The 24,572-nt window shown below is 35.6% G+C and overlaps 1 protein-coding gene across 1 annotated transcript in view; it reads right to left on the bottom strand.

Annotated features, from left to right (window-relative positions):
* IL1RAPL1 (interleukin 1 receptor accessory protein like 1) overlaps positions 1–24,572 on the bottom strand; it is a 1,311,893-nt gene that overhangs the window by 20,077 nt on the left and 1,267,244 nt on the right. The window contains exons 7-8 of the mRNA XM_032285796.1: positions 17,472–17,604; positions 14,974–15,119 (exon numbers count right to left, since the gene is read on the bottom strand). Of these exons, the coding sequence (XP_032141687.1) occupies positions 14,974–15,119; positions 17,472–17,604 (279 nt within the window). The remainder of the gene's footprint in view (positions 1–14,973; positions 15,120–17,471; positions 17,605–24,572) is intronic.

Genomic DNA, 24,572 nt, shown 5'->3' with positions numbered 1-24,572 from the left:
TTGTAAGATAATAATTGCAAGTGCTATTGTAAATAGAGTGTATTTCGGGTTGATTACCCTTGTATTAAAATTCTGTTATTTACAGTTACTGCACGCTAATCTGCACAAAGCCTTCAATTTCATCTTTCCAGAATATGTCTTCACCCTGGACTTTTCTGCAGGATCTCTTAGCTGATTTACATTGCCCGTGGAACAAAGTCTGATTTACATTGCCCATGGAACAAACCCCTTATATGGGTATTTAAGTCTCCTCATTCTTTTAATTGAAACAGCTAACTGACCTTTAGCCATAATCATCCTTCCAATGTAAATTAAATTTGATGTGAGGTTTTTTTTGTTGTTGTGGTTGTTCCAAACCAGAACTTCTCCATTTACCAAAACCCAACCAATCCTGCAAGGAAAGGTTAGGATGCGCACTTCTAATGTAACTTTTCCAACTAAAAGTGATTTTTTTTTCCTCTTTAGAACATGTATTTCCTGTTCCTTTTTTGTAACTTACTATATTGAATTATATCAGAATTAGTTTTGTTTATTGTTTTACATTATAAATAATGGTTTTATGTTAGGATCTTTGCTCTGGCTTCCCTCTGACTGGAGAGTATCTCCCCTAGATTTCTACATGCCTCCCTCTTCAAGTCTTTGCCCATGCAGCACCTTCTCAATTGGATACACTGACCACTCATTCCAAGTCACAAACTTGTGGCTGCATCTTGCATCCACTTCTCTTTATTTTTTAAATAATATTCACCACTATACAGCATAACATTTCATTTGCTTCTCGATAAGTATATTATTGTTTATTATTTGTCTTCCACTGGGATTTAAATTCCATCAGGACAAGTTTTTTGTTGTCTTCTTTTTTTTTACTTTGTCTATTTTGTCTATATCTTTCACGAATTATCCCAAATACCTTGCTAACTATGTGACACATTAAAGGTATTCAATTAAAATAAATGACTGATAAGGTGATTAAGAACAAATCCAATTTTGAATAAAGGGCTAGGTTTTATGTGTTTCTATTCTAAAATTCCAAGACTGTATCTGTGAGCTATTTTTCTAGTCAATGTATCATAAAGTTCAAGCAACTGATAAGGTATAATTATAGTGTTAATATTCAGTCCATTAAGTTGGGAATAAATTTTTAGTATATGGAAACATGATCAACTTCATAGTATAGATTTAAAAATTATTATTCATTCACAAATTTAATGGTAATACAGTCTTGTATAGACTTACATAACTAAGAAAGTTGTATTCACTTGGCGTTTGGAAATCAATCACGTGCTGCTTCACATCTTTGATATTGCTATTCAACTTTTCTCACTCACTAATTCATACAATTTCTATTTGTTTTATAAATGCCTTCTATGTACCAGGTACAGTGCTATTGAGTTCTAGTGATAAAACGATGGATGAAATATGTTTTTGCCTTAAAGGCGCTCATGTCTAGTTTCAGAGTCAGGCATGTAAGCAGATATTTAATAAAAAAAAAATAAAAGCTGATATTTACTGAACACTTAAGTGTCACTGTGTAGACCTTTTTATATAAGTGTAATAAATACTACATTATACGTATCATAATCATGAGCCAGATGAGAAATTTCATTTGGGATGTCTGTATTTGTATGTGTTTCTGTTAGAGACAGGGGTCAGACACTGAGTGACACAATGCAGAAGTAGCTGCAAAGGATTTGGGCAAGTAGTTTGGTCTGGAGCACTGGGAAAATGAATGTCTGATGTGATAGGTGAAGGTAGGCGATCTCATGCTTTGATTTCTCAGCTGGAATATGTTGTTTATCTTTTTTTTTTTCTTTTCAAAGTAAATAGCATGTACTTTTTCAATAAATATTTGTTTGAGGATTCATGGAACCCATTAAAACAGGTTTTGCAAAGTTAGATCAGAACAATAGGACAATGATTCTCTCTTGGGAGATAGTGCCATATATTTTCAAAATGTATACAGTGAAGTTACTAACACAGACAGAGCTTTATTGCAGAAAACTTTTCCCCCTTAGATTATAAAGGCAGTGTTGGAAATATTTCTATCTAAAGATGATAATGTGAGATGTACACAGACCATTATGTGTGTTTGCACACACATACATGTACAAAGTATTCAGATGGGGTTTCCTTTATCTCAGATCTCATAAGATTAAGTATGATGGGGAGAAGACAAACAAAGAAGGAAGATGCTATTATAACAAAGAACAAAAAGGGCTTCAGGTGACCGGCTTAGAAGACAGGGCTATTGCATATCAAGGTGCCAAACTTCACTGATGCCTAAAAGAAAATACCTTAGAAAAGTATTGATTTCCCCCTACTAGGAATTTCCTTCTTAACGTGTCATACAAATAGGCAGGCACAGATGGAATGTTACAAAACATCTCGAGAGAAAATTGTCAGAGTGAAGGTGGCATTGCCATTTTACTCCTTGTTAAGCGATTCAGTGTTTATCCTGAAAGCAATTTTCCTCAAGAGGATATATTGTCACAGTTAGAACAATTTGGTCTTCCGTTGGGAATGCTTTGGATTTGCCAAAGACCCCAGAACATCTGGACTGCCTAGATAACCAATAGAAGAAGCCATGTTTTCTATAGAAATATTGAACTCTTCTAAACAAATATAGTATGATGATTTATAGTATATTTAACTGACAGAAATACATTTAGAAAACATTGTGCACACATATAAACTGATTGTATTGCAATATACAAATGGGATGCATTAATAAACTTCAGAATTTTATATTATTTTAATATTCTTTCTTTAGGGGTTTAATGTATTTCTGACCTATTGAAAGCATTAGAATAAAATGTGTGTGGCAAAATTTGTTGGTAATAGTTTATCTCTTCAGACAAGTCTCATTCAAAATCTTGGTGATTCCAGAGTTACAGAGTACTAAAGCAAAAACCATATGCTGGCTCATTTTCCCCAATGGGAATAACAGAAGAATATATTTCTTCTCTATGTCGAATGTTTATGAACACTTCTGAATTCATAAACATCCTGAAGAAAATAGTGGTAGATTTGCCTTTCTTTCTCATTTTGTAAATAGGTGCTTTCAAGACTCTATTAACCTTAAAAAAAAAAAATTCTCCCCCATTACAATCTATGAAAACATGAGCATGTTTTGGGAGCTACCAATAGGAGACCCTACCATTATTTGCCACATCTAAAGGGAACAGTAAATGGTTCCTTAAACCATGACAAACTTGAAGTCTGTGGCTCACATGTGACCTCTGCACTGGGATTCATGAAGGGCTTGTCCTCAATAATGAATTATCTTTTACCACAATAGCAATAACATGGCTCTCACACAGAATAGGGCACCACCTTATTATCTCACCCTTGTATTGATTTTCTCTGTATGAAATTTATCAGTGGCTTGAGAAAATAATGTAGAAGTAAAGGTGTTCCCAAAAATGTTGTTTTATGATATAGACAAAGTAAGAGCAAGAGTATATATTCAAGCAAATAGATTTCAATATACTTGAAACATGTGTAAATAACTTGATTTTATAGCAGGGAGTAATGGTAGGATTCCTGTAAGCATTTTCAAAAATATTCAGTAGCTATACCATAATAGATTTATTTTTTCTCACTTTTCTTCTGACTCTATAAAACATGCTTTTAGTAAAGAATTTGAAAAATGCATAAGAATGATAAGAAATTAAAGATCACTGTTAATACTTCACTAAATTGTTTAATACATCTCTTTCTAATGTATTAGGTTTTCTGTAGCTTTAACAATTGATCTACGGTTTTTAATACTAATACTACAAAATAGCTTATATTTTGCCTTTTATTCTGGACAGTTTGGAATGGAGTTTGTCCAATGTGGTTTGCAAGCTATGTTCTGCTGAGTTCCCTTGGTAACCACTTTAGCCTAATTATTTATTTATTTGCCTATCTGTTTATGCAATTATCATTTAAAGATGCCTGGTTCAGCAAGGCAAGTCTAACAGAAATTTTTTTAACAACATTGTGGAGCTTTTCTCTTCATAAATAATAATCAGTTTTGGCAACAGTTTATGAATATTCACATAAAATGTGGAGTCAATCATCTGAATTTAGAGGAGGTAAAAATTTCAAATTTCATTTTGACTAATTGCATTGTTTTACAAATGAAGAAACTAAACTAGTATGTGAACAGCCAAAAGAAGAAAATGTATTTAATGTATTTTAATACTGCCAATTTTTATGTGACTGCTGAATTGCCAGTGGCAGCAGTCTACTCAAGAAGCCTAACCAAATAGAATTTTATTGTGGTATCTTTTGTGTATTTCTTTACGCTGCTTTCAACTTTAAGGTATTTAAATGTTATAGACACATTTGTTTGTTTGGAGAGAAATAGAAATGTACCCAAGAAGTTGTGAGTCATTATCCTGAAATTGTGGCGCGGTATAAATAAATTTTTAAGTCATATTCATTTTATATTACAAACAGAGTAGAATTACAATTCTAAACTCATTTAAGTCAGGCAATGTATGTTTAATCTTTTCAGGTTTTGAAAATGGCCTCTTCCACTTTAGTTTGCATGAATTTGGCAACCATTATAAGTCAGTACTTTGAACTGCAGTTGCATATCATAAAAAATTGTAATTTCTACTTTGCAGTTACAGGAACTTGCCATCTAAAGATCTGAGTCAACTTTTCAAACACTTAAGCCATAAGAAAATTCCTAGGAAGAGCAAGCACCACATTTCACTTTCAAAACTGGCAAAATGAGGCACAATGTCTAACAACTCAGAGAATCTGTAAAATCTGGCAAATGGTCTAATATATATTATTAGTCACTCAGTATCATATATGTTCTTTCAAGATTCCCACAGTGGGGCTCAGGGGCAATTAGATTACTAATATTAAAACTAAAGAACAATGACACAAAGAGACTGGCTCTAGGTCACACAAAGCCAAAGAGTCAAAAACAAAATACTCTCAACTAACTTTCTATTTTTTCCTCACAGTTCAGAATTTCTCACTTTTCAGTCAATTCTCATTCATATCCTGTTTCAGTTAACAATTTGGAGGTGGTTTTAAAAATGACCTTTGTGTGCTTTCCTGAATATACTATGGGATTTTTTTTTTGAATTAAAAATGAATTCTATTTTTATAGCATTTAAATATCCACTTTTAATTTACCCAAATCAGCCTCCCAATATATTATTTTTCATAGAACACATGCTAAAAATAGAACATGTGCCCTAAAATTAGAGACAAAAAGTTAATATATTTCCCACAGATCGAAAATGTAATTCTCAACACTAAAATCTAATACAAGTTATCATGGTAATTTATTGGAAATCAACACTTTTTTTCCTACTATATGACCTGAGATAATAGTTAGCATTTTTTTATGTGTCATGTCTAATTTCTCACTTTACTGACCTGGTTGTCAAAGTTTGACATACAGGAACTTCTTATCAAAAGTTATACCTTGCATTTTATGACCCAGTTGTGCCATTTCTCTACCAAACGCAGGAATTTGCAGCCATAAAAGTGCACAGCTATCTCCCTCTTCCCAACAATGCTGTTTTAATGCTCCAGAATAGTGGTAGACTTCCTTCTGGCAGCAGTTGAGTCAACTAGTAAGGATGCCTAACCCAGTGCTTTACCCACAGCTGGCATTCAATACATATTTGTTGAATTGGAATGATTTATTGCCTTTTCATACAACAGCATTATATAAATTATCTCTTTCAAACAGCCTGCAATGAAGTGAGATTTGGAGTAGTATACGAAGCATTGCCAATCAACTGGTTGTGTTGACACAGAAATAATGAAAAATGAAGGTGGTTCTGAGAAGGAGTGAGTGGTTGTTGGTAGGTGGTGGCTAGGAATATACTATCTTGTTTGGAATCTCTGATCAAACAAGTGGAATTTTGCTGTGTGCTAGATGATTTCTGTGAGCTTTCTGCAAATGTTTTAAACTTAATTATTTTTTCTAAACTGCCTGTTTATCATTTTTCAATACATAGATATAAGTTCCAATGAACTCCTCCTGCCCTCACTTGGGTAGACTGCTGCCACTGGTAACTCAGTAGTCACATAAAAATTCGCAGTATTCAAATCCATTGTCTACAGTTGACTATTCACAAACTAGTTTAGTTTCTTCATCTGTAAACATACTTTTGTTTTATAGCCTCTGTTAGATGCTACACAGATGTCTGTTAACATGAATTAAACGTTTGAACTCGTAGAGATGGTTTTAACCAGTCTATGTTTCTGTGGTCTTTCTTTTCTTTCTTTCCTTCTTTCTTTCTCTTTCTTTCTTTCTTTCCTTCTTTCTTTCTTCTTTCTTTCTTTCTTCTCTCTCTTTCTCTTTCCTTCCTTCTTTCTTGCTTTCTTTCTTTCTTCTTTCTTTCTTTCTTTTTTCTTTCTCTCTCTCCCTTTCTTTCCTCCTTCCTTCCTCTCTCTCTCTCTTTCTCTCTCTCTCTCTCTCTCTCTGACAGAGCCTTGCTCTGTCCCCAGGCTGGAGTTCAGTGGCATGATCTCAGCTTACTGCAACTTCTGCCTCCTGAGTTCAAGTGATTCTTCTGCCTCACCCTCCTGAATAGCTGGGATTATAGGCACGTGCCACCATGCCCAGCTAATTTTTGTATTTTTAGTAGCGACGGGGTTTCACCATGTTGCCCAGGATGGTCTCGAGCTCTTGACCTCATGATCCACCCACCTCGGCCTCCCAAAGTGCTGGGATTACAGGTGTGAGCCACTGCACCTGGCCTGCCCAACTGCCCTCCCTTCCTTCCTTCCCTCCCTCCCTCCTTCCTTCTCTCCTTCCTTCCCTTCCTTCTTTCTTTTCTTTTTCTTTCTTTCTTTCTTTCTTCTTTTTCTCTTTCTTTCTTTCTCTTTCTTTCTTTCTTTTCTTTTCTTTCTTCTTTCCTTTCTTCTTTCTTTTTCTTCTCTCTCTCTCTTTCTTTCTTTACTGCTTTTGAGGCATATCATTGACCAATAATACGTGGCAGTTCAATTAACATACCATGTCCATCCTTTCTTACCACACTTAATTGAGAGTTAGCTAAATACAAGTAAGTGTTCAAAATAGAAATTCAACCTATTTGCATTGGCTAAAACCTATATGTATTTCCATATATATGTCATTGAGACATTACTAAGTGTATTTCCTTTTGAAAAATGAGATATATAGGAAATGGTTCCACCAGTGAGGGGTCTTTTCATTTAAGAGGTTAATTATTTTAATACTTGATTAAAATGCTCTCTCAGACATCTCTCTGAGTAGCAAATATGTTACATAGCATGATTCGTTGAATAGGTGAAGCAAGTAACCCCATTAAGAGTAGAGTGTGAGGGCAATGAACCACTGTTCAAATAGGTTCAAAGGTGTTGACCATGTAAAAAGAATGAGGGAATTAATTAAAAATAGTCCTGCTGACTGGCTCTACTCAGATTTCATTTCTTTTTCATGGAAACAGTGAGTTCAAGACAACTAGTTTCTCTTTACCTATTAGAGGTTACCAAGTTAATTAGAAAAATCTATTGTCTAGGCAAGGACTTTGGTATGCCAGCTGTGGTCCATAGATCAATAGTGGCAGCATCAATAAGGAACATGATTGAAATTCTAATCTTGAGTCCTACCCTAGACTAATGAATTGCTTGTTAACAAAGTTGCTGGGTGATTTGTACATACTGTAAAGTTTGTGAAGCACTGGTCTAGGGGCTTTTAGTTGACTATCTAAGCATGGAAACACAAGTAACCTAACTTTAGTCAATTCCTAAGGTATAAGAATAGCCATTCTGTTGACCTTGAAGTCACATTTGGTATAATCTTGGAAGGTTTTCAAGATTAAAATACTTGTCCTTCTATTTTGAATTTTGGTACATTGAGCGGCTTGAGTGTTGAAATCATTTCCAGGAAGGGATCGAGTTTTTGATACCTATACTATAGAGCAGTGGTTGTCAACCAGGAGCGATTTTGACCTCTGGGGACATCTGGCAATGGCTGGAGACATTTTTGGTTTTCATAACTGAGGAAGGTACTATTGACATCTAGTGGGTAGAGGCCAAGAATGCTGCTAAATGATCTACAATGCACAGGAAAACCCCCACAACAACAAAGAATTATTCAGCCCAAAATGTCAGTAGTGACAAGATTGAGAAACTTTGCTCTAGACAAGGTTTAGATCACTCAGAATACATTTAATCAGCCCATTCATCACATTTACTAAGTGGGTTTGGAACTTTGAATCATATAAGAGAGAAATACAAGTTAAAGATCTGTATCAAGAATTTAACAGTTAAGAAAACAAGTGTAAAACTCAGCAAAGCAAAAAAGGACTTCCAGTGACTATAACCATTTATAATTAAATATTTAAGAGCTTGACTCACATGAATGATCAAGAGGAATGATTAAAGACTAAAGAGTTTATTATTCTTGGCCCTTGACTTTGGTTTTGTCTAGGATCACCCTCTTGTCATTTATTAATTGAGAAAAAAGTTAATCATCAGCAGACAATGGTCCTTTTCTTTTCTAACAAAGATGCTACTTGGTTATTCTTGTTCACAGAGAAGAAAACTGTGTGACGAAAATGGCTAAAAGCCCAAACAATGTTACATAACATACCTCTATATTATAAGTGATTAGCAAAAACTAGGATCAAAAGGCCTTCAAAACATTTCACAGTTGAGGCAAAAAATAACTTGGGGTTAATCTCATTTAAATAAGATATTCTGTGTCTAAGGAAATAGTCAGCCGAAGTGGTTAATAGTCATGTCTGCAACTTTGGCAGCAATCAATAGCCTTGTTGGAATATCCGTATTAAGAAGCACACAGGGAGTTGGGCAGTGGTTCATGCCTGTAATCCCACCACTTTGGGAGAGTGAGACAAAGGGATCACTTAAGCCCCGGAGTTCAAGACCAGCCTGGGAAATATAGGGAGACCCTGTCTCTACATTTTTTTTATAGCTGGGTGTAGTGGCATACACCTGTAGCCCTAGTAACATGGGAGGCTGAGGCCAGAGGATTGCTTGAGCCCAGGAATTCAAGGTTGCAGTGAGCCATGATCACACCACTGCACTCTAGCCTGGGCAACAGAGTGAGACCTTGTCTGTAAAAATAAACATAAATAATAATAAAAGAAGTGAATGCAGAAGTACAAAATCATTAATATTGGACCATTTGTGCAACTGGCATTCATAATAGTCTCCAATATTTGGTTATTTGTTTTGGCATTAGTTAACAAGAAAAAATACAACATTGGAGTCAACTATTTAGATGTCTTACACAAATGAGAAGCGAGGCCAAAAAAAAAAAAATGCTAAAGGACAGAAGAAAATTTTGACTACAAAATGTCAAATCTTATCCAAGGAGAGAATTTGTCGAACTTGTTGGCTCTTATGTAGAGATGCTACAGCAACATTACTAAAATTCCTTAATATTTTGGCACTTCATAAGCTAAGACTCAGTAAAAGTACCCTCGACATCAACTCAGCTTTTAATGGGTCCTTATCTTTCTAGGGAAATGCTGCCATACCAACAGAGAGGTAGGATATTTTTATTTCTGAGCGAGGTTTGACTTTAACATATTCTGAAATCAATGGTCAAAGGTGTCAAACGGCCAGCCCCCCAAAAAGTTTGCATCTTCCTATGATCTAACGGTAACTCTCAGTAAACAAATTCACTAGGCAAATACTAACAAGGATGGGGCACATGTCACAAGGTGATTCATTACAAGAAGGGTTAAAGGAGTCCACTGGGTTTAAATTCATTTGGCTTTAAAACAATGCATCCTAAATCATGTGCACTTAATTACATTACTAAAGGTATTTTTAGGTCTAGGGAGTTTATTGAGCAGGTCTAATTTCTATTGATTACATTCTTTGAAGACATAAAGAGAGTACACATAAGAAATAAAATGGGTTAGATGGGAAATAAAGAAAACCTAGATGTTTATCATTATTAAGTAGTGCTGAGTCTCTCAGATAGATACTATGCTGGTTCCCAAACTTATTTTTGATTAATGAATTGCCATATTATTGTAATCCATATAAGTAAACATAACCCTTCAGAGCAGGATTGCAAATGAACATCCCCAATGTGACAAAGTGAAACATTCACTAGGAAAGCACAATCATACATTAGGAATGTTTAATATCAGTGTAATTTAAAAAGTAGTTGATGGCATTCCAAATTATATTGGTCCTTATTTCCTGTTCATTTATTTTTAATTTTCATGCCTGTAACTTTGGCTAGCACAGTGCCAGGCACATAGTAGGTTCTTAGTCATCATTAAATGCATGAATAAATAATCAACATTATTCTTTAGGACAGTACATTCAAACCAAAGTAAATCTATTATAAAGTCAAATTTAGAATTGATGGAACAAAATTGCTGGAGCTAAAGCTGATGATTTTAATGAAAGATGAATTAGAACTGAGGGGGTTTTTAATAGAACACACAGTTGCTGCATCCTTCATTACCCAGAGTATCACATAATTAGAGCAAGGAAATCTTGTAATAGCTTGTTAACATTTTTGGGGTGCTAAGTATGTGCTAGACATTGTGATAAGTATTTACACATATGAGTTCATTGAATCCTCACAGCTGCTCTATGTGAGAGATCTTATTGTTATTCCCATTTTATAGGAGAGAAATTTGAGTCTCAAAGTGATCAGGCTATTTGCCCCAGACAGCACAGCTAGTAAGAACAGAGTTGGGTTTTGAGCACAGCCAGCCTTACTCCTAAGTCCATGCCCTTAACCATGAAGATATTAAACATGTCTACACTGTGAGGTCATTCAGAATGAAAGTGTAGACAGAAGCCACAGAGAGTGAATAAGGAATCTGAGACAGCCTGATGGGTACAAGAATGTCTAGGCCTGAGGTCAGAGCACAGCTGCTAGGTATCTACCTGTAGTATCGTTTGTGTCAGAAAAATGGAAAATGTAAAAAATGGAGTGAAAAGGAAAGATCAGAGCTTTGGAGGAAAACTGAATGTCAGTGTTCAGTGCATGTTGAGACAGGCAGTAGCAATCAGAAAGTGTATCTGGGTAAAAGATTCAGAGACTCAGACATGGAATTCAATCAAGTACGGGCAATAACAAGAAGAAATAACTCAGTATCTAATTTGTCAATGCTTAACTTTGATTATTTTTGAAGTCAGGATCTAATGCTCAAGCTTGCCAGGCCAGGGACTAGCAAAGAAGACTGAATAGAAGCTCTGGCAGGAGTGAAGAGTAAGGAGCAGGGCAATCATAAACCAATATGGCACATGGGTCTTGCCCTTTCATTCTCTGTCCTTGTCTCCCTGCATATTCTAGTGCTCTGAAAAGTAAGTGAAATATATCTATATTGCATGTCCAGTGAGATTCTGATGATCCTAGTACCTTTCCTGGCTGTAGGAATTGGCAACTTTGAATATTCTCAAAAAAGGTTTTTCTATGGTCAAATTCTTGGTAGATTTTTAGCAAGCTTTCATGGAATTATGATTCTTTTATGAAGATAAAAGGCTGACCCAGAACATAGCCTAGCTCAAAGATAGCTGAATTATTTATTATAGTAACCCCTTGGCATTAAGGAAGACACATTTGATACAAGGGAGCAATGTTTCAAAGAATCCATACCATTCATTGGAGGGCTCTGAAATCATTTTATTATGTCAATGATACTGAACAAAAGGTAACAGTGAAGGAAAAATTGCTTAGATAACTTCGGCAAAGGAATGTCCTGGAAGGTTTCCCTGTCAGAAGCAATGACAGCTTGTGGTGTACAAGATCAGTATTCAACAAATGTTTGAACATGTCTCTCTAGGGAGGTTTTAAAAGGGAAGGCTTTGAAGGCTTGTAAGTTAAGGATATTATGAGTCAATGGCAGAAAAATATAATTAATAGTGAAGCCTCCCAGTTCCTTATCTAAGCCTTAGTATTCTGAGTAATATAGCAACCCACCTGATAATTACATCATTGCTAGCATGAAAGACATTTGACTTTTTAGGGACTCTATGATCAAAGTCCTAAACCTATCAGTTCTTACATGCTGTGTCCTGTTCTCCTGAACCTTGCAGGGCTGGTGAAGTTCAGGTTATGTCATATGTGAATGAAAGCCCTTTTTTTCCCACCAAGATGAGGGGGATAGATCATTCCACATAATCATGAATCCCTCAAGAGCAGGAATTTGCACCCATTGGTTTCTTTGTGAATTGATAACTCATTTGCTGCAGCTCCCTTAGAAGGAAGGCTACATTCAATTTAAGAGGAACTTTTGGAGTACAGGTCTTGGAAGGACTTTTTTTCTTTTGGCTTGTTAATGCTTTTATTTCTTAAGAATAAAATTCTGGGCCGGGCACAGTGGCTCACACCTATAATCCCAGCACTTTGGGAGGCCGAGGCGGGTGGATCAAGAGGTCAAGAGATCGAGACCATCCTGGTCAACGTGGTGAAACCCCGTCTCTACTAAAAATACAAAAATTAGCTGGGCATGGTGGTGCATGCCTCTAGTCCCAACTACTCGGGAGGCTGAGGCAGGAGAATTGCTTGAACCCAGGAGGTGAAGGTTGCGGTGAGCCGAGATTGCGCCATTGCACTCCAACCTGGGTAACAACAGCGAAACTCCATCTCAAAAAAAAAAAATAAAATTCTGTTGGCATAAATGCATATTTGAAAAACATACCAAAAGACTTAAGTATTGAAGAATACTCTAACATTGACCACATTTTTTTTTTCACGTTTAGGGAATCAAATATTACTGGAAAAAATTTCAAATAATTTTCTTGATTCTCAATTTAGTTTTTCTGGAAATGGAAGGTTTCATAGCTTTGGGCAACTTAACCTTAAGCTACATATGCTAAAAATAGCCTGGAGGTTGTTTGATCCCTTCTTGGCTGTGTGCCTCTCTGCAAAACCAGAGCTTTAATAGTTTTATCCTTAGATACAATTCATTTCCCCCCGCTTCTCCTTCGATTCCTACTTAACTATTACCCCTTGCCCCAAAAGGAAATATATGTTGTCCAAGTCCACACATTTTTATGTGCCCTATATCTTCTCTCCCCTAACTCCATTTTTGAGAAATAATTCAAACCCTTTAATTATAGCACATTCAATGGAGTGACCAGAATGGTGAAAGTATTTCACTAATACAAGTGAAGAATGAGTAAAAGAAGCTAAAGAGGCTGTATCTAGTGAAGTAAAAGTTCAGCAGCTTATGGTGACTGCTGGCTGAAACTAGTGAAGTAAAGGTCCAGAGGCTCATGGTGACTGTCATCAAACATTTGAAGGGCTGTCCTGGCGAAGAATCATTAAAAGTACAGAACTAGGGTCAATGGGTAGACAGACAGTGAAATGGAAATGCTTTCTAACAGATTTTTCTAAAGATAAAATGGGCTTCCTTGAGAGGGAATGTGATCCATTATAAGCTGATAGATCACTTCAGAAGATGATATGGTAGGATAAGAAGTTCCATTACACAACACTTAAGTTGCTTTTAACTATGAGAAGCTATTTCTGTCCTTGTATGTGTATGACATTTCTACTAAAATCCCTTCCTTCATTGGCCATGTACTAAACTATAGAAAGAAACAATCATATTGCTATCTGCTGCATACCTTTCCTCTTGACTCACATCCCTAAAAAGTAGACTATTTTAGTATCATAGTCACCTTGACAACAGAGGTGTCTATTTTAATAGCATTCAGTAATATTATTCAAAGGGAATCTATTGCCCAATAAAGTACAGGAACAGCCTTCAATGTTCTCTTTCTTTTCAAACCTCAAAGAGTCTAGGATTAAACACGGGCTTTGAAATTAAAATCGTTGTAAATTTGCTGAGTAAGTGAACATCAAGTGAGCTTGTTCCACAGAGTAGAAAGTTTTAACTTAGCATAATGTAGAAAAATATGGTTTTCTCTTGTAATATACATAAATAATTTTACTAACAGGTATGGCTCACATTTTACAGTTGTCTCTTATTTTAAACAATTCAATATACATTTAAATGCATTTAAGCCTATCCAAAAGGTGATGGGGTTCTATAGAGGCCCCAGATATTAAACTCACCCACAACCTATCTTACTTAAAAATGCATTATTATTCATCATGGGAGGATGTTACACATATAAAAGTTATCTGAGGCAGAAAGAACATGCCAAAAAATATTGCAGTGGGGAATTCACCAGACAGTTCTTGTACTAAAGGAGCAAACTTCCACTAAGAAACACAATCTTTGACTTAAAACCATTTAGGTTTTTTTTATTATTATTATTTTTAAGAACCTAGTATCTATTTCTTTTCTTTTTTTGTTTTTTTGGGTTTTTTTTGAAACAGGGTCTCACTCTGTCACCCAGACTGGAGTGCAGTGGCGCAATCTCAGCTCACTGTAACCTCCACCTCCCAGACTCAAGTGATTCTCCTGCCTCAGCCTTCCTAGTAGCTGGGATTATAGGCTCACACCATTACCACCGGCTAATATTTGTATTTTTACTAGAGAATACCGGCCACAATGTTGGAATGTTGGCCAGGCTGGTCTTGAACTCCTAACCCCAAGTGATCTACCTGCTTTGGCCTTCCAAAGTGCTGGGATTACAGGCATGAGCCACTGCGCCTGGCCCCTAATATCTATTTCTAATAATAATAAATAGCATTCGACAACTTTCCTTGTATAGGCTCTGTCTAGCTCTTCACATTTTTGTCTTATTTTATTCTTACAACATACTGAGGAGTCGATACTATTATTTCCCCCATTGTATATATCAGAAAACTAGAGCTTAGGGAAGTTAAATGCTTTGCCCTAAGTTATACAGTTGATATTAACGAAGAGCAAGGAATCCAAATTTGATTTTAGAGACTGAGTTACTTGCCCATGCACTGTGCTGTTTGCCTTGGTGGCTCTAATGCAAATATGATTCTTTTATTTAGGATAACTTTGTGGAGAAAAACAAAATTTAATTTGTTTCTTGGTTCTCAATGATTTTTCTCCCATCATACATTCAGTTGATCACTCAAGCTTAGAAGGTTACACTCACCCCGTTTATGAAGGAGAACACTAGCGTGTCGACGTCCATTTCCATTTTCAACATAACAGGAGTAATTTCCCAAGTCACCTTCTTCCACTGAGTCCACAATTAATGAGATGGAAACTTCCTGTTCCCCAAGATGCTCCTTAAGAATTCTAAAATATAAAGCAACAAAACAAAACAAAAATCCACACAAACATACACATACACAAACAAGAAAGAAATGTAGATGAATCTGAATCTGATGTAAAAATACCTACAAAATCTGTGCTTCAAATTTGGCTAGGAATTGATGCTATGTTAATTAAATTATATCATGCCCTTTTCTTCTTCACTTCTAATGAGGAAGCTTGTCTTTGTAGATGCTAATGAAGTTGCAGTTAATTATCTCCCTTAGCAGGACAATCACGCTGTCATAATAAAGAGGTGAGAAAGACCTTGAAGAAAAAGTTTATGAATTGCTTTCCCTTTAAGAAGAAATATTATGTAAGTTGAGATAAAAATTCTAATGTCTCAGGCTGAAGGTCTAATTACATGTCAGATTAATATTTTAAAAAAGAAAGAAAAGAAAATTTCTGAGCTATTTTGACATTTTAGTTGAAATTTTCAGTCTGACTTATGTTCATGATACTAACAAATTGCCTGTTTTTGAAGAAATGTGAAATTATAAACCTGTAGACTAAAAGTTCTGGTAAAGTATTTAACTCTAACATTTAAAATTAATGGGAAATGCTCACTAACCTCACTGTCATCTCTGTTCAACATTTTTTAATGCAGAGTTAAAGTAAACCACCTTTCTAGAAACTTCCTTGAATACACCCAAAGCCAGAGGGGGTAAAGGTTAGGAGGTTCATTGTCTTTCCTTTATTTTAGCATTTCATAGACCATGCATAAAATATAAGAGTAAAGTTTTAAGTACAAAAAACAGCAGATAAATGTTTCAGTACATATTGGACAATTGTCCATCTGGCCTTCTGGAATCCCATGGGGGCATTCTAGAGTAGAATATTCTTGTGTATTTGTTGCCAGAAAGAAGATCTCAATAGAAATAACCTTATGTGACAGTTTCATATGTTATTTTCTATCGAAAATCATTTTTTCTTAGGCCTTTGATAAAGTCTTAAAAGTCTTGACATTTAGAATGGGGGACCATGATTAAAATGTTTGTGTATACCCAGAAGATGCAATCTTTAGATAGGAGGATGTTTAGAAATAATCATCATTTTGATGTGGTTGCAACTTACTTATTATTATTAATGTTCTTGCATATTTACATTATGATTAAAAATAACTATCCATGCCCAAGAACAATTATAGTCAGCATTGAATATCTTGATACTTAAATGAATAAATACATAAACACATTGAACAAAAAAGAGGCTTAGGCATTATGCCTTCAAATATTTTCATGGTAGCATTCCCACTATATAAATATTTCGACCTTAAAGTCAGACTAAGAAAGGTGATGAAAACATTTTGTGTATCCTTATCAGTACCATCAACAGCTTATAATCCACTTGGTGGCTCAAATATGCACAAATATATAAAGGGAAATGACAGAGATTGTGTTTGCTTGAGTCATTGTACCTTGTTAATGTTTTCTGTCAACGTTTTTTTTGTGAGACAGGGTTTTGCTCTTGTTGCCCAGGCTGGAGTGCAACGGTGTGATCTCAACTCACTGCAACCTCCACCTCCCGGGTTCAGGTGATTCTCCTGCCTCAGCCTCCTGAGTAGCTGGGAATACAGGTGCCTGCCACCATGCCCAGCTAATTTTGCATTTTTAGTAGAGATGGGGTTTCTCCATGTTGGCCAGGCTGGTCTCAAAGTGATCCGCCCACCTCAGCCTCCCAAAGAACATATTTCTTTTTTTAAAAAAGGTCTCATAAACAAAAGGTACACTAACACATTGTCTATATTTTATGGTATTTTAATCTCACACTCAGTATATTCTTTTTTTTGAGACAGTCTTACTCTGTTGCACAGGCTGGAGTGCAGTAGCACATTCTTGGCTCACTGTAGCCTCTTTCAGATTCAAGTGATTCTTGTGCCTCAGCCTCCCGAGTAGCTGGGATGACAGGCATGCATCACCATGCCCGTGTAATTTTTGTATTTTTAGTAGAGACAACGTTTCTCCGTGTTGGCCAGGCTAGTCTCTCGAACTCTTGGCCTCAAGCAATCCACCCACCTCGGCCTTCCAAAGTGTTGGGATTACAGGCAAGAGCCACCACGCCCAGCCACACTCAGTATATTGCTTATTGACACAATCCTTGTTATTTTTTTTTTAATTATTTGCAAATGGCATTCATGTTTTACAATTCCATAGTAAGTCTCTTAACAGTGTTTTGCTTCTTTGTCATTAAATATAGTAGCATTTTATTATGATAATAGGAAAACATATTCCTTTCAGCTTACTTTCAGTAAAACACTTACTTTCAGCTTACTTTCTATTCACTAACAGAGTAAATGTTAATCTTGACTGTACAAGTTAAAAGAAAAAAAAAAATTACCTAATGTCACTTTCCCAAACTCGATTTTCATCCAGATCTTCAATAAACTTTTCTCCTTTCATCCAGTAAATTAAAGGACTGACATCTCCGCTGTATCCAAAGAAAGCTCTGCATGTTAGATTAGCAGAGTCACCTGCAGAGAGAAGTGATGGAAATGTGTTATAAAACTATTTGTTCACTCTTATTTTAGCAAACTGGCAGGTAACATTTTGATCACTTTTCATTGATTTAATAAAATATCTTTCTAGAAGAATAATTTTTCAGAGATTTTCAGTCTTTGTCAAATTGATAGAATGTGTGCTTTCGACAACATGGCTTGTTTAATGGAACGTGAGTTACTTATAAAATTTTGAAGAGGGCTAGTCAGATGTGTATAGAACATTTTCCCATTCTGTTTGCCTGATGTTTTCTCATGATTAGATTGAGGTCATAAATGATTGCGAATTACACCACAGAGGTGTTGTGCTCTTCTCAAAGTGTGATATCAAAGGGTACATAATGTTGCTAATCATAAGATTTTATAGGGCAGATAGAAGATGTTTCTCAGTCTTGAATGTGGGAAATAGAAAATCTTTGGCTGCAAAGAAAAAGGAGCCATAAATCCGAGATCCTAAGAGAATGCTATTAAATTAGTTTTAATTTATAAAGAATAATATTTGAATTAAAGAAGCTAACACATACTCTGGTAGAAAAACACATTAAAAACAAATGAAAAATCATGATAATAAATATTTGGGATTTTCATTACAGGTAAAATCAATTACACTAGTATGAATATTAGTTTATTTCAATATGCTACTTAGAATGCTTTAATGGTGAAGGCAGATTGGTCAGTTATTTAATAAGGTAAATTGAAGTCTCTGTCTAAAAGGTGGAAGTAAATTTAATGTCTGTAGAAGGTAAAGTTTCTTTCTGGATATTTTATGCCACTTTACAAGCACCTGGTTTACTCAAACTTCAGTCAGCATTAGAGAACTGAAATATTACAGTAGATACTAGTATTAAGACCTTGCTAATGCTAAATGGAACCTGAAATCAAGGGATAAGATGGGGTCTTGTAAGTCTGTATTGGGCAAAGAAACTGTCAGGGATGGCCACCACGTGAAGGGTTGAAAATGAAAAAGCAACACCTTCGCTGGCATTTGAAGTAAGCAAACTCTCAATTTATGGTAATCATAAATACTTAAGGATGTTGCCAGAGGGCCCTGAGAACTCTGTCACCCTAAGGAGCAAGGAAGAGGTTCCTAAGTACTGGAAGTCTCAGGGCTAAGCTATGAGTTGATAGTTAATATGTCTTGAAATTTTGCTTATGAGAGATTCTACAATATAAACACAGAGAAAAGCAGAATGCACTTATATGTACTCTTCCTAAACTAGAGCATGAGTATCTGTAACTTAATTCTACAAGTTTCACAATGACAAAATTTTTCTTGGCTACAATTAATTGTATTCTATTAATTATGTTCATTGCTTAAGAATAATTCATAAAAATTATTGCTCTTCTAATATTTCTAAGATGGTATGATATCGTTTATTTTTTTTTCCCACTGAGGTGGAGTCTTGCTCTGTCACCCAGGCTGGAGTGCAGTGGTGCGATCTTGGCTCACTGAAACCTCTGCATACTGGGTTTAAGCAATTCTCCTGCCTCAGCCTCTGGAGTAGCTGGGACAGACGTGCACCACCACTCCCAGCTACTTTATTTTTGTATTTTTAGGAGAGACGGGGTTTCACCATGTTGGCCAGGCTGGTCTCGAACTCCTGACCTCATGATCCGCCCACCTCGGCCTCCCAAAGTGCTGAGATTACAGGCGTGAGCCACCATGCCCAGCCAGATTTTTTATATAATAGTCATCACCGATGACCAGATAAGGCAAGTCCAGAAAATATCTACAAACTTTTAAGAGACAAACTGAGGTTCCAAGGAGGTTTCTTTATTATTAATTTTTGTACAGAAATATTTTAGTATAAAATTCTCTCTCCTTTAGAGAATATTTACATTACAAAATGAATAAATGACTATTTCATTGATTGGAAATCAATTGCAGGTTTCTACCTCAAGTGTCAACCAACAATACAAAACAATTTCAAAAAAATATTCTTTGTGTTTACATTTTTATAAGAGCACATTTTTTTTTTTTTGCAACAGCACTATCTGTTATACTGCCAAGGTAGTCATGAATTCAATACCAAGTCTCAAAATATGACCTACTATGATGATTAACATTACATGCTAATGGAAACAAGATGTATTACAGTTTTAAAAATGTGTATATCAATAATTTACACCATCTGTCCTTTAGAAGACCAAGTTTAAGTTTTTAGGTGGGACTTAATGCCTGGAACCCATAAATAGAAATCTCCAGGTATTGCCTAATTTTCCATTACAATTTTAGTAAATATGGGACCTTATAAATAATAAGTAAGGAATCTGACATTCCTTAGCAGAGAGGCCAATTGACCTCCTGATTGGAACGTGAATTACTGTCTTTCATCACCCTCCTTTCTTTCCCAGATCAACTCTTTATTTTTATTCACTTTTATTTACTGTTTTCATAATTTTATAATTATTCATTTCTTTTACCTGCAGGCCTTGTGTTGCCACACCTAAAAAATGACTCCTGCACCCATGTAAGAAGCAATTTGCTTTCTCAGTCATCTTGGTTCACCTCTTCTTTGACTACCTCACCCTGCCTGGGTCTCCAGTACCGAGTGTATCTGCAGTGCTATGGCGACACCTAGGAGAACTCTAACCAGCCTTGATTTGGGCTTGCTGTGTGTCAGACAGTGAAATTCAAGGAAGGAATAGAAGAGGGTGGAGAGAAGAATAGAAAAACACTCTGGACAGAGAGGAAAGAGCATGAGTGAGAAAAAGCCAGGGAATTTTGGGGGAAATAAAATAATTTTGAAGGGGCTAAAGCTGAAGTGTAGATGAAGGACAGGTAGAGGGAAGATTAGGGGAAGAATAGAGACCTGGTGAGGCCAGGGCAGGAGCAGCGCTGTTCTATGTAGGGCATTTGGAAAATTGAAGACTTCCGTTTCAGGGCAATGGGAAGTTGGGGAAAGGTTTCAAATAGGAGACTGATGTAATCAAATTTCTATTCTAAAGAGATCAGTATTACTGTATTTTCAAACTTGAGATTGGATGAGACAGAATCAAGGATTAAGAATGTTACAATACTCTGGGATCACATAAGGAATAAGCACTGCAAAGATCAGATTATTTCCACATAATTTCTTAAAGTGATAAAGCATAGGTGGTAGCAGTAACTACAGAACACTCTGCTTTTTATCAATGTGATAATAGGGAAACTCTTAAAGCAGACATTAAGTAGGAAGCCTGTTAAGGCAGAAAATAATTTTTTCATTTTTATTATATATATCTCACTGTGTCACCCCACACAGAAAGAGAGAGAGAGATCTGGAAACTTCTAGTTGCTTCTCAATATAGGCAGAACAGAAAGTCAATTTGAGCAGTGCTTTGTTCTGTGAAGAGGCTTTTCAGTGGTTTCTCTTAATTGTACAAATTTGTGTGGCTAAGCAAAGTCACCACTTCCCTTCTTATGCATTGCTCTGCTCACAGGCTAGGCACTAGGAGCCAAGTAGAGTCAATCCTGAGAGCAAGCCAGGTGAGGTCAAACTCACACCTGAGTGTCTAATGAGGGGCCCTAAATGTTGTGGAGAAGAGCTGGGTTCATCTGGTACCATTTATTTGGAAAAAGTACCTGTGTCAGAGAGCTGTGATGTTGGAACCCAACTGTGTATTACCACCTTGTGTATGAAAGCAGGAATGAAGGACTATTATCCCTTCCTCTAAGTCTGAATAAGAACCAGGAGTTGATAGAAATTCATGGGGCAGGGTGAAGCTTAGGAATAAGGGATGCATGTCCACCAAATAAGGGCAAATAAGGGTTAAAAAGGACAAATAGTTATGAAAGTAATAAATGATGCGACTGTGTTTGTACCTTGGGCCGATGAACTAGGGCATGCTAATTACACAACAGGTTTTTAGCATTTGACTTTTAGGAGTAACCATTCATATTCCGTTTTATAGTCTCATGCTTTTATTTAAGACTATATTCTTTGCTTTAAATTTTCATTTTTACCTAATACACTCCCATCCATTAAATCCAATTCAAATGGCACCTCTTCCAAAATGCAGGCCTGCACTTTCAAGAAATACTCATTTAATATTTTTTCCCTCCTTCTCTTCTTTCTCCATAGACTTTGGAACATATTTCTGTTTCATCATGATATAGTCCTTTCAGTATCTGCTTTGCCCACGTATCTAGCCCAGCAACTTGACTCTGCATTCCCCAAAGGCAGAAATTATATCTTTATTTACCTTCGTATTACTAGGACCCATTACAGCATCTTGAATATATTAATAACTCAATACATAATTTCAAATTAATTAATATCTGCTTACTATCTTTTGAACTTTCATTTTACATTGTTTCCCTTTTCTAAAAGCTTCATTAATTAAAGGGTACATGTCTACATGTCTCCACAAGCCAAATTTATCATGGAAAGTAGGCTTCACATTGCAAGTACAGAGCCTCCTCATTCAGATTTTATTTCAGTGGTATTATTCCATACCAACTTGCAAAGGTCAGTTACTACATTTTCAGAAATTCTGTGAGCAGGTTGTTAAGCATAGTCATTGAAACTTAAATTATGGAAATACAAAGAAACAATATTAAAAACAAAAATAATAGGTACTCAAAACTTCCTAATGATTTTGCTACACTTTACTATTCATTCATTCATCTTTTGAGATTATTTACAACTATAGTATCCATATAGTGGAAATACTATATGATAGTGTACTACTGCACATCTCTTCCCAACTATATGTTTAATGACATTATGTTGGTAGCTTGAAAAAGGCCATGGCAGGAGTATTTACCCCATACAATGGCAAATGCTACAAATCAGGCTATGATTTATTGTTTTGTTGACTGTCTGTATTTAAAACATTGATGGGGAAAATGTTAATAATGCAGGTTAAATTAAAAGTGTGTCGTGTCTATAGCTGCCATATTGGGAATAGCGCAAATATGAAAAAAATATTCTCCTACTAAAATTTGATTCAGCAAAGAAATCATTTATATCATTGATGAGTGAGTAAAGTTCTGATATCCACCTCCATTGTTTTATTAGCTAATGACAATAAAAACATCAACTGTATTCATGGCAGAACTGCATTTAGAGAGCCAACTGTTAAACATTTACCAGAAGCTACTGTCTATAAAATTATTTTTAAAATACAAAGTATGCATATTTTAATAGCTTTATTGAGATACAATTCACATACCATGAATTTACCCGTTTAAAATGTACCATTCCACGGTTTTCAGTATATTCACAGAATTGTACAACCATGATCAGTTTTGAGACACTTTTGTCACCCCAAAAAGGAACCCTGTACCAATTGGCAGCCACTCCCCATTTTAGCCCCTAGCAACCACGAATCTGCTACTTTCTGTCTCTATGGACATCTGGTATAAATGGAGTCATACAATATATTGCCTGTTGTAACTGGCTTCTTTTGCTTAGTTTAATGTTTTCAAGGTTTATTCATGTTATAGTATCTATCAATGACACCTCATTGTGTGAATGCATCCCATATGTGGATTTTGTTTATGTATTCATTAGCTGATTAACATTGGGGTTGTTTCCACTTTTTGGCTATTGTGAATACTGCTGCTAAGTTTTCGTGTGAACATATGTTTTCATTTCACTTGGGTATGTACCTAGGAGTGATGTTGCTAGATCATAAGAGAATCTTATGTTTATATATTTGAAGAAATGACAAACTCGTTTCCAAAGTGGCTGTGCCATTTTACATTCCTACCAGCAATGTATGGGGGCTCCAGTTTCTCCACAGGCTTGTCAACACTTGTTAGTATCTGTCATTTTTATTATAGCCATCCTAGTGAGGGTGAAGTAGGCTATCTTTGTGGTACCTAAGATTCATATGAAACCAAACTTTATTATTAAATATAGCTATTTTGCTAATCACCATTCAAAATTATAAAAACATTATCAAGATAAAAAGGCTTCTTATTGGATCATAGCATGTAATTGTCAACATCATACTTAAAATGCTTTTTATTTACCTACTTTTGTGTTATAAACACAGTAATGAATTTATAAAATGATTTATAAAATGTATGATGATTTATAAAATCAGACTATATTTTTACTTGGCAATTTTCAGAAACCAAATAAATTATTGGAGGCTTACTTAGTTAGGAAATACTGAGAAGATTTAATTTCAAATATTTAAAAGTAAACATATTTTAATGGAACCCACAGTATCATCTCCTTTAAATTCAATACAAATATGCCTACAAGAATTTTTTTATTTTAGTTTTCAAACTTCTATTTTCATTTCAGGGGTACATGTGCAGGTTTCTTACATAGGTAAATTACATGTCATGGGGGTTTGGTGTACAGATTATTTCATCATCCAGGTTATAAGCACAATACCTGATAGATAGTTTTCTGTCCTCACCCTCCTTTTATCCTCTACCCTCAAGTATACTTGTGTTCATGTGTACCCAATGTTTAGCTTTCACTTATAACCGAGAACATGTGGTATTTGGTTTTCTTTCCCTTCATTAGTTCACTTACAATGGTGGTCTCTAGCTCCATCCATGTTGCTGCAAAGGACATGATCTCATTCTTTTTGATGGCTGCATAATATTCCATGGGGTGTGTGTGTGTGTGTGTGTGTGTGTGTGTGTGTGTGTGTGTATACATTTTCTTTATTTAGTCTACCATTGACGTACATCTAGGTTGATTCCATGTCTGCTATTGTGAATAGTGCTGCAATGAACATATGTATGCATGTGTCTTTATGGTAAAAAAAAAAAATTATACTCTTTTGGGTATATACCCAAAAATGGGATGCTGGGTCCAATGGTAGCTCTCAGTTCTTTGAGAAATCACCAAACTGCTTTCCACAGTGGCTGAACTAATTTACATTCCCATCAGTAGTATATAAGAGTTCACTTTTCTTCACATCCTTGCCAGCATCTGTTATTTTCTGATGTTTTAATAATAGCCATTCTGACTGGCATTAAGATGGTGTCTAAT

This window comes from Sapajus apella, unplaced genomic scaffold, assembly GCF_009761245.1.
Source record: "Sapajus apella isolate SASKATOON/1434 unplaced genomic scaffold, GSC_monkey_1.0 scaffold17, whole genome shotgun sequence".
In the NCBI taxonomy this organism is placed as follows: Eukaryota; Metazoa; Chordata; class Mammalia; order Primates; family Cebidae; genus Sapajus; species Sapajus apella.
The sequence above is the reverse complement of the archived record's forward strand: the minus strand, read 5'-3'. Positions and strand labels throughout refer to the sequence as shown.